Genomic DNA, 11,109 nt, shown 5'->3' on the forward strand with positions numbered 1-11,109 from the left:
TAATCTTTTCCGTGTAAGTGTACGATGGATCAACGAATAAATTTTCAACACTTTAGAGAGCAAGACTCAAAGTCGGAACACCGTTGCAAGCATGCATCTATCTGGGTCATCGACAAACATACTCTCTCTAAACTCATTATCAGGTTAACTCGATTAAGAGATTAGTATCGCAAATACGGTAAATGAGCATATTAGCAAATTAGCAGATTTCCATATGAAAGGAGAAATAATTATGTTGCTCGATGGACGAGGAGATACTCACGACTAGGTTGCAGAAAAAGTGTCCAATTTGAGGATAAACGTGCATCTCCCTCTTCTTTCGGAGAACGCTAGACATGCCTCCCACGTTACTGTTGTTTATTCTGGTAACCAGAACCGCGTCGAGACGGTCCAAGTGTCTGGTGAAGTCCCAGAAGCATGCCTTTCTGGCGAAACCACCGTCCACCAGCATGTTGAAACCGTTGATGCCGAAAAGTGCGGCATCGCCTTGACCGCCAGGGAAGACGTACAAAGTTGGATGACTAAATCTAATGTTGCCCACCACATCGGACGGCTCCATAAGCTGGTCCAATGTCTGGGCAACGAGATACTGTCCGACATAATTCGTGAAACTGGTGATGGCTGGCACACCCGCCGTAAGGACGTCATCGGGATTTACTCGAACTCGACAGGATCTGAAGAAAAATGAAAATGAATCCGTTTGCTATTTCCTTAATGTATCAATTATTCGAAATTCACACCTGGTACAGGCTTCTTTCGACAGTCGACTCGTAGTCCACTCGCCGACTCCGGCGCAATGGATATCTACTGTGACACTGTTCTCATAGGCGCGAAGAACTCTTTGCACTTCGTGTTCACTGAACGCGTCTAGAAAATCTGCGAGACTAAAGGTTCCATCCTGAAACGAGATCGCAAGGTTGTCGGTGAAGTGTGTGGAATAACGATGAAAGATAAAACTGGGAAAGATAGAATTGAAAAGAAAGCATCTGCGCAGTTGATAATACTAATGTGCTATAATATATTGTAGCAGAATATCCTTGGTTCGAGTCGCGAAAAGGATTACGCTACTAATAGGTAACAGCAACTGCACGTACTTGCAATATCCAGGAACCATTTCCACCAAAGGTATAGCCGGCGTGTATAATGTGTCGGTGTTTCGTGAAACTTGCAAGAAGATTACGAATACACTGTAATAAAGTGTTCGTTTGCGGATGAATGAGAACCTCCGTGACAAGGTTCTCGGTGGCGTATTGGATCAGTCGTTCGCCTAAAATTTCGTTTGGTCTCGTTAAGGGAAACAAGTCACGGCTACGCATCCCGCGTTCGACCATTGAACAAATTTTAATAGCGGATCATATTATCGGCGATTAGCGAAATAATTAATTAGACGGTTATACAAATACCATTTCTAGCTTCTTCTCCTTCGGGAGCTTGCGCCACCAACGCCAATAATTCTTTTTCTAAATCTACGTGACAACTATCCTTATCCCACGACAGGAAACCTGAAACGTAAGAAACATTTTAGAAAAAAAAATATCCCGTGAATCGAAAACGGAGCTCGAAGGGTGCTCCGTCAGGGTGCTTCGATTCGATAGATCAACGATATTACAGCCGGGGATGAGGAGACGCACGATACTTGCTTTCGATCTTCGATCGATCGGTATCGCGACCTAGCACGTATTAAGCCGACGGATCGTAATAGTGGGTCATAACGACGCATAACGATCCCAAGAGTACGCACTAGTTTGGCTTCGTACAGCGAGGCTTGTTCAGGGCTGAAGAACGTAAGGTGAAGGTTAAGAAAGCGAGCAATCTCTTTCTCTCGGCCGTCAATTTGTTTAAATTCCATAAAAAAAAGAGATGACCCTTTAGATCCAATAATTTCCCATTTAACTATCTTCATTTTAATTCGTCCTTGTATCAGAGAATTTCATTCAAATTCTATCTTCTTTCGTTTCAATCGTAGCGAAACGAAATCTCGGAAGGTACAAATGAGAAAAAATTGAATTTCTCGCTAGCCCGATGAGACAGAGGGGTAGTGTGACGTCACGAATACCGCACCCCGTCACGTGGTTCCGTGCTAGTCAGCCAGCCAGCCATCCGGCAATCGATCGACGCACATAGTAGTACTTATATACGTACATATATATCCTACACCCACTCTCTTCACTGCCTACCACCTCTTTTACCTCCTATCAAAAGAACAAAAATTCATCCCCTTCCTTTCATTGTGTTTAATAACATTTCTATTCAGCCGATAAAACAAAAGCAAGATATGTAAATGGATGGTATAATAGGAATTTATATTAGGAATTAAAATCATCTTTCTCATCCCTTGTATTCAAAATGAATTTAAGGGAAAGATTTTTATAACGTGACGTTGAAAGAATTTTTTTCTTATAATAACTACGTTACTGGGTATAATCTCAAACTCTGGGTGGCTCTCAAACCATTGAAATTGTCGCATTGAGCCACACCAGCAAATTCTCTATGTCAAATTGATCGGAAGCCCTAATGATGATACAAGAGAAGCCGTGCGTCGGGGGTCGTACCTTTTAATACGCGACACAACCCCTGCACACCTTCTTTACCAAACCTATCACCCCCCCAGTTATACGTTATAGTCGCAACATATTTAACCAGCGATAAACCTAGAAGCAGTTAAAAATCGACAGCCTGCACAGTACGTTGATTACGATGAAAGTAATTTTTAATTAAAGCAGAAGAGAGAAATACGCTAAGTGACGGTGACGTTTGAAAGTCGCGCAGTACTTAAAAACGGTATACCTAGTTGAAGATAGGGAGTTAAATATAGACAAAATCGTGGGTTTCTTCGTCGGAGCATTTACCCCTCTCATAGCATCTTTTAGAAGCCGAGGCATTCGTTTTCATCGCGTTTCTCGATTTGCATTTTACTTCCTTTCTTCTTTTTTCCCTCTCAATCTCTTTTTTTCTTCCTCCCATCTTTCTTTCTTTCGTTCTAACTTGACGACCACAGCGGCGACGAATGCCCAGAACGTTAGGGGTTGGCCCAACTATGTTTAGACACGGTTTCCCGTTATCCTTCCTGCAACTTTTCGTTCCCAAAGTTCGTACAGATTTTTCAACATACGCAACTCGAGCGAAGAATAACTTGAAATACTGATTTATAAAGGATAGTAGGGAAATTTAATTATTTTCTTGAGTAAAAGCAAACAAAGACAGCGTTAAAATAAAATATATCCCAGAGGATTCTGCAAGTATGGCGCACACGAGAATATAAAATATATCAAGCGAAGGCTTTTGTTACCTATAACAGGGTCAAAAAGTTTTCAACGAGTTTTCTTCGAATAATGCTGACAACGTTGTTCTCGATTGATCTCGCGAGAAAAGGAAACGTCGAACGCGGTCGATGACGAACTGCTGTTTCAACCTGTTTTAATCGCTAATGTTCATCGCTTTACTTTGCTTCTTTAAATATACCTCCAGCAATATTGCATTTCGAACAATACGAAAATAATTCAACGTTGCTCTATTTCTTGGTAGCTACGTGTTAAAAAAAAAAAAAAAGAAAAAGAAACAAAGAGAACTGAAAATGAAACAAACTTTGTTCAATATATATTTCATTTTTTTAATGTTGAAATGTATCAGTAAATTGCATATTATTCTGGTGCTACAATGAAATACTTTGAAATCGTCGACACCAATTAATAAATTAGAAAGGAATGCACACGTTCAAGGAATGAACCAGTAAAGCAATATTTGAACGCGTACGATGATCTCGGTAGAATAGTACAGGGATCGACTTGGCTTATACGCGGCTATTTATATTTTTAAGAGACAAGGGCGAAGACCCGATCCAAGGATTTGTCAAAGATGCGTTAAAAATTGATTCCATATCTGTTGTTGAAATAAACTTATCAAGAAATAGTTGAAATCAACACTGAATATAAATAAAAAGATATACCATAAATTATCAATATTTTGAAACGTTCCACTTAAAACTTTTCATTGTATACTGACAATAAAAATTGTAATTGACAAAAATTTTGATAATCCCCAGAAAAAAGAAAGAAGCAAAATGAAACGGAATGAAAAAGAAGAAGAAGGAAGCGAATAGAAAAGAAAAGAACGAGAAATCAATACCAAACGATTTTGTTACTTCATATACTGTTTCAAGATTACATGGTATTAAAATGTACAGTACGATAGAAGGGTCAGGTTCAAGAACAAACTATAATCGAGAAACGGGGTTTCACGACTCAAAGAGCAGAAGAGCACGATGCACAAGAGAGCAATCACTGGCGAATGTCGTGGTAAAATTAGATACACTATATTCGGTTGAACGTACATACAATGAAATTGTAACGGTCCCTGCTAAATGTCCACCAACTATCATCCTGATCGATTTTTCAATATTCTTTAACAATACTTTCTATCAAGAAAAATAATGTAAAAAAATGTGAAAAAGTATCTGTTCTGAAATCTATACCCGATGGTCCAAAACCTACTTTACATGTACGTAGGTACCCAAAGTTCCTAAAGAAGACACGCAATTCCATTCGATTCGATTCGGTTCGATTCGATTCGATAGAACCTCCCACACTTCGTACGCGAGTTCTTCCGGATATTACAAGCATCGAATAACTCCAACTTTCTCGATGCTCCCCACGTCCTCTCAATCATGATTCATACCGACAAGTATGCCTTCCTATCTTGCGTATGTATGCACGGATTACCTCTACGAGATCTGTAGGTACACGCACCTACACATACGTATCCTCATAAGCATTATCACATCAATCGTTTTTCACCGTATTATCTACATTACCGTATAAACCCGCACGAATCTATTCGTTACCTTTATTAACCCAAATATTATCATTCTACGGGAATATTAGATTTATCCTTAGAAAATTTTCAGGCAATTAAATATACCACCAAATCGGTGTTTTAATTCCACTATACGTATATTTAATGCCACGCGTGATGATCTTATATATTTTATCGGTAGAACGTACCAGTGAGAAATAACTGGAAAGTTAACGCGTTATATAGGTTCGACTTAAAATAAGTAAGTATGCGAATGAATTCACGTCTCGGCTTCTTTCCGCTCTGCCAAACCTTCTCGTGCCCGTCATCTATCTACATAAGCGTGTTGTGAGTCACATGAAACCTGCTCACACGTTTACACCGTACTCTTCGCATACAAAGTGACCCATACGTACTATATACTCCGATACGTATGAATGACCGCGTATATAAATTTATGTTTTTTATCATATCCGTGGTTAACATTGAAAACAGTCGAATCAGACTGTTGGTATAAAGACAAGAGAACTTTAAAAGTACTTGGTGCGAACTTTTTGTGAAAGAGAGCAAATTGCATGTATAGTGAAAAGAAATATGTAAATGGTTCGTGGAAAGAGGGTTGGCGTTCCAAGAAACAGAAGAATACCCTTATAATCTTATTGAAATTACCGCATTTCGAAAAATTACAATAATTATCAGTCTTTCTTCCATCCCTCCTGCGGCAACCCTATCGGTTCTCCCTCCGATCGTTCAACTAGACTAGTGTTTCGCGTGCACGCGCTTCCTTCAATTTTAAGCAACCCCGTTTCCCCTGCTTTCCCTGACGTGCCCACCTATAAATATACACAAGGGTTGTTCATTCAACCCGAAACGTCCAAAACGGATGACGAAATAATATCGTCAATTGTGGTCGTAGTGACAGTTTTCGCTAGATACCGCGTAGACGGATTATTGATCCAAGTTCTGGGGACTGCGGGGATGTGGCTGTAGGCCGATCTAACATGCGCATGCCGCACCAACTTACACCTTTTTCCTTCTTCCACGCATTTATCTTCATTTTATTTCCCGATTTACGCACGAATCTCGATTCTTTCCAAACTAACATACATTGCGTTTTCTTATCCGCGTAAGGAACGTAACGCGCAGGTGTTCAGGGCAATGCGTTGCACGAGTTACACGTGCACGAGTAATTTACAAATCCTCGGTCATTAACAATTAACGAGTAATCAAAGAATACCTCTATATACCGATCGATTTCCTTGCTAATAAGAAGCAGGTGTTCGCTTAAACTCCGCCTAGCAACAGGAGAGAAAGAAAGTAACCCATCGAGGCGGTGGATAAACTAATTCGATAAAAGTACCGCGACGAACTTACATCGACGTACAGGAAAATTAGATTTTATAAAGAGCCCCGGTGCGATCCTGTTAACGCGATGTTAGTCAGGGGAAAGGGAGTTTAGAGGATGAAACTGGTCGTATGCACTTACCTTTTGCGAGGCGATTCAAAATGAGATCTGTATGTTGCGCGGTATGAGGTTCTGGAAGCACAACGAGAAGGTAACAACCGCTTAGCGGCGATGGGGGTGGATGCTGTTGTTGAGAACCCGGTGGAACCGTAGTACTTCCGATCACCGGTGTAACCGGAGATGCATTTTGTTCAACATTTGTCGGTGATGCCGTAGTAGTTTCCCCTCCTCCACCTCCTCCACCTCCGCCTCCTCCTCCTCCTCCTCCTCCTCCTTCACCGGTAGGGTCCGTAGTGCTCATGGCTGCGGAAACGACAGATAAGATACTATGCGTGTATTATTCTGATTTACCGTGACCGATTCTTATTTTTATGGTCTAATTAAATAGCAATCAAACTATTACAATATTGGACCACCTGTCGAGATACCGAAATCGCTCGTTAATAAAATATCATCGGGGTAAAATCGATGATTCCCGGCAATTATGAACGTTTGTCCGAAAATCTTGTCTACTGTCGCTTCTTACATTCTATGTCTGACATATGACATCCTGTTTCACTTATTCTTCAACTTATTTTAATTAACTCATTAATACACGTGAGAAGGGGGTGTCGCGCACGCGAATCTATAAGACACGGTTTATTAAAAGAAATTATTCTATAAATTTATCGTTGGTCCGATAAACAATTTATTCCTTGTTAAATTATCGATAACAACCGATATTTGTTTAACTTGTTGCTCAATTTATTAAAGATCCACCGACAGCCTACCCTACATCATCTCGCGATGATTCCAATGATTTAACTAATCGGTGACGATAATTTGGAACGATCCACCGATGTCATAACGTGCGTACAATTTTTAGATAACACTTAAATATTAACAAATTACACCTGATACTAATCATTTGATTATGCGTGAATGTGTGTGTGTGCGCGCGCGCGTACATTCACTATATGAAAAATGAATATATATATATATATATTGTATGTTATATAATGCATTAAATATCGTATAATTACAAGAGGATTAGTAGCAACGAAAACAGGCTATTTTTACAGCTGAATCTTACCGAAGCAACAAACTTTCGAAGAAAATCTTCTATGAGAAAGTCACCGGGTTGTCTCACCGCGATTTCATGCGGACAATGTTGGCGTTGAGTATTGCGCAGGATTTGCACGTCCCTTTCCCTGAAAGGCGGTAGGGCTATATCCTACCGTCCAATTGCGCAGGACCCGAGCTTCTCTGCACGGCCTTAGATCATTGATCCAAATTCTGGCTAACCAACTAGAAAACAGGACATAAAATGTTTATTCTTAATTATCGATTACGATACGACCGTTCAATGATCCAACTAAAAAAAAAAAAAAAATTTATGGATCGAAAGGATTCAAAGGACGATGTTACTAAAAGGACACAAGAATGAGAAAAGTACAATTTATAAAATATCATTTGTCGTTACAACCTTCGTCAATTTCGCAATAATGAAAAATCAGAAAAGAAAGCAATTGTCACGACACGACAGTACGAACGTTCGAAATTAGAATACATAAGTTTCAGGCGACACCCCACTGTGTGTCGGCACTGCAGTCTACCCCCTAGTAACAACCCCCTCCTGCAGACCAGCCAAATACGCATACGACCGATAGGAAAATCTATACACAGGATGATTCTGAAAATCGCTATCAAACATTTCACCGACTTTCGATGACGATTATCTCGTTTCTACGTTTACAATGAGAAACTACTCTAAAATGCATCTACTGTTCGCTTACCTCTTTACGCGGCAGCGGCGTTAGCAGCGGCAGTGACAGCGGTACGTTCACTCGCGAATCGGACTTTTCGATATCCCAGCAATTTTTTTTCCTCCACGGAAACTGTAATCCTTCGAAGAATACGTTGTTGATCGAATGAAAAGAAAGCGGGAGAAAGGAAAAGAAGAAAAAGATCTCTACCTCGTTGGATTCCCTGCAGCCGATTAATCTCTGCCCTCTCGTACGTGGCGCGCGGTACGTAGAAAGAAGCAGAGGAGATGAGACGCGAAGTTTTAAGTGGAAGCAAAACAAGGGCAATGATAGTGGAACAGGAGAGCGATAGGGAACCGTGTTGCTAATAAAATGGCAAAAAGGAGCCGGAAGAGGATCGTTTAACGACACAAGTGACACTAAGAAAAACGTAACCGGATACGAAGCTGACGGAACGCAATGATGTATCTCGTCGTGACGAGTTTCCTCTTACGATATACGAATGTCTTTTTCTCCCTAACGTTTCAATCGACGGCAAAACTCGAATCAACTCGGCAGCAAACACTCGCGTTGCGGGCTGCCGGCTCTCTGACCAACTTTGCGATATCCTGAGTTGCTGCCACGCAAGCCACCCCTTCTCTTATCTAACTTCCAGTATCCCCACTAGCGATGCGCGTCACCTCGATTTTGCTCCAACTCGCGCACTTTAAACTCTTTCCTACCACCGTTTCGTCGATCCACATCCACCATTTACACACTAATACACGTGTACACCTCCCGCATATACCTGCATCCTGCTACATGCACCTATACCTATGTAGATAAGAGCATGCGCGGCTACATCGCCGCGTCATCGAAAAGTCGCAATGTAAGTAAGTACATAGATCCCATTTACATCGGCACATACGCGTACACACTGCATGCGCTGCTTCACGTATGCATCGAATCGTGTGCATGCATGTCCCATGCATATGTGTACGTATATGTATAACTGACTGACTGACTGACACGGACGGCAAGCCGGCCGGCGCGGCGCGACGTCAGAAAACGCCGGTATCGGAGGAAAAGGACTCGTACCGGAAACGAGGGAAAACGAAGAGAGGATCGAGTCGCACTCTGCAGTACGGGTGCAGCATGCATTTAGGAGAAAATGTTACGAGGTGAAATAATGACCGGATGAAAAGCACGCGATACGCTTTGCCTGTTAGCCCGCCATGCCGCTCCGAGCCAAACCGAATGCCCCGCCGGCCGGCTTACTGTCCCAAATTAACAAATTCCAATTCCTCCCATCTTAATTTCCGATACACCATGGGATTGTACGTATGCACCTTCTGTCCACCAAATTTTTAAACAACCTTTTAAACAGCTTTCGTAGAAACGAATCGAATCAACGCGAGTATTTAATGTCCGACATTTATTTGCGCTGTTCGTTAACTGTAAGATGTAACCACCGTGAATCTTGTTAATATTAACGTTCAACGTGCTTGGGAAATTAAACACGTAACGGGGAAATGAACAGGGTACGATAAACTGATGAATGCTTATCATATAAATTTGTCGCAATGCGGAAAGTAAGAATCTGTGCCCGTAATTCTACGCCTTCGATTTATCCGTTCAGATAATCTTTTTTCCTTACTTTCCACGAGATCTAATCTCCGACGTGTCTTTTGAGAAATTTATTTATTTACTAGAAATCGAATGAACGTAGAAAAGTACCATACACAGAGGTAATTGCATTAGAGGAGAAATTCGTAATTGGATTCGAATTTTTCATTCTTCGATGCGAACCAATTTAAGTAGTTGAAGAAGATATTTGTTTCCGTTTTAATTTTCAACTTATTCTGAACGGTTTGGCTTCGTAATGGCAGCAAAAGAGGAAAAACGTCAACCGAAGCAAACAATCGTGCCGTCGGTTTAACGCGGGATCAATAAACTCTTTCGTAATAGAGGATTTTCTCAGAAACTTATTGTCTGCAGCAGCCCATTTCGTAAATTTATATATAACATTTACCGCGTATATCGATCACATTTAGAAAGCATTCTACTTATAAATGGTTTCACACTTATATACTGAATGTCTCAAATCATTCTTAATTAGCGTTAAATAGCGTTACTAATTGTTTAAAGAAGCAGTACAAAATAGCTACATTCTGGACTGACTATTACAGAAATATCCCTGTTTTTAAAGGAGCAGAGATCTTATCTCGAAAATGCTACAACTTATCTTGACGTAAAATCGTTGTTTATGCTTATACTTATACTTACATGAATTACGTAAAGGATTGTATCTTGAAAAATAATGAATATTTTAATAAATATAAATCGTTTATTTCATGATTAGCATGTTATGTTTTAATTAAATAATATATATGATACATGCAATAGTTTTATAGTGATAAGAAAGAGGGCAATAAAAAAAAGTAATGACGTGATAAAAAACAGGACTTGCGAGAAAAAGTCGATTTATCGATTTGCTGAAATTTTTCGATTGCCGCATTGCATCGCAAGATCCCCAGTCCTGTGCTTACGTGACATTCGTACCCCGTTACTGGGACATTTATGTTCTAATTTTTCAGAAACCACTCATATTTCATGAATATTGTGACAAATATCTTTCTGAATATCTTCTGACTTTCTTCTTGGTTCTCGTCGTAAAACTTTTATCAAACGTCACTTTTAATTTTCTTTCGAGAACCATTCAAAGTAGAAGAGCAAATTTAAGAAATTTTCCGTAAACAGGCATACTTGTTTCATTTTCAATTAAAAAAATAAGAGGATTAAGAAAAAATAGTAACCAGAGTGTCGGAAAAGTGGTATAATTTAATTTCTTGAAATAACAAATTTATATTCCGTTTATTATTCAGAATTCCCATCGTCGTGTACCTGTTTTATTATACATTTTCCATCAATATACGTATGTGATCAGGGTACGGGTTCAAATTTTCACGTCGCTGGCCATAGTGCGCGGCGCTAGTATTGACCGGTACCCCTTACTAACCGTGTCGAGAATATCAGAAACCAAAATATAGCATCTCTTCGAGTCTCGATACTATCTCCTCGTCGTCGTAATCACGATGTATCCCTGCACTTCCTGCTACCTTGCTCTAC

At 40.2% G+C, this 11,109-nt stretch overlaps 1 protein-coding gene across 2 annotated transcripts in view; it reads right to left on the reverse strand.

Moving 5' to 3' along the window:
* The window catches only part of LOC117604974 (uncharacterized), a 30,328-nt gene extending 21,711 nt beyond the window's left edge, over positions 1-8,617 (reverse strand). Inside the window, exons 1-8 of one of the 2 annotated variants that reach the window (XM_076688375.1) lie at positions 8,212-8,617; positions 8,032-8,133; positions 7,329-7,543; positions 6,278-6,559; positions 1,404-1,502; positions 1,095-1,267; positions 741-898; positions 263-674 (exon numbers count right to left, since the gene is read on the reverse strand). In XM_076688375.1, the coding sequence (XP_076544490.1) occupies positions 263-674; positions 741-898; positions 1,095-1,267; positions 1,404-1,502; positions 6,278-6,557 (1,122 nt within the window). In that variant the 5' untranslated portion in view covers positions 6,558-6,559; positions 7,329-7,543; positions 8,032-8,133; positions 8,212-8,617. Of the gene's footprint in view, positions 1-262; positions 675-740; positions 899-1,094; positions 1,268-1,403; positions 1,503-6,277; positions 6,560-7,328; positions 7,544-8,031; positions 8,142-8,211 lie in introns of both variants that reach the window. The other variant, XM_076688374.1, reaches the window with a different exon arrangement.
* Positions 8,618-11,109: the final 2,492 nt, after the last annotated feature.

This window comes from Osmia lignaria, chromosome 5 (genome assembly GCF_051020975.1).
Source record: "Osmia lignaria lignaria isolate PbOS001 chromosome 5, iyOsmLign1, whole genome shotgun sequence".
NCBI lineage: Eukaryota > Metazoa > Arthropoda > Insecta > Hymenoptera > Megachilidae > Osmia > Osmia lignaria.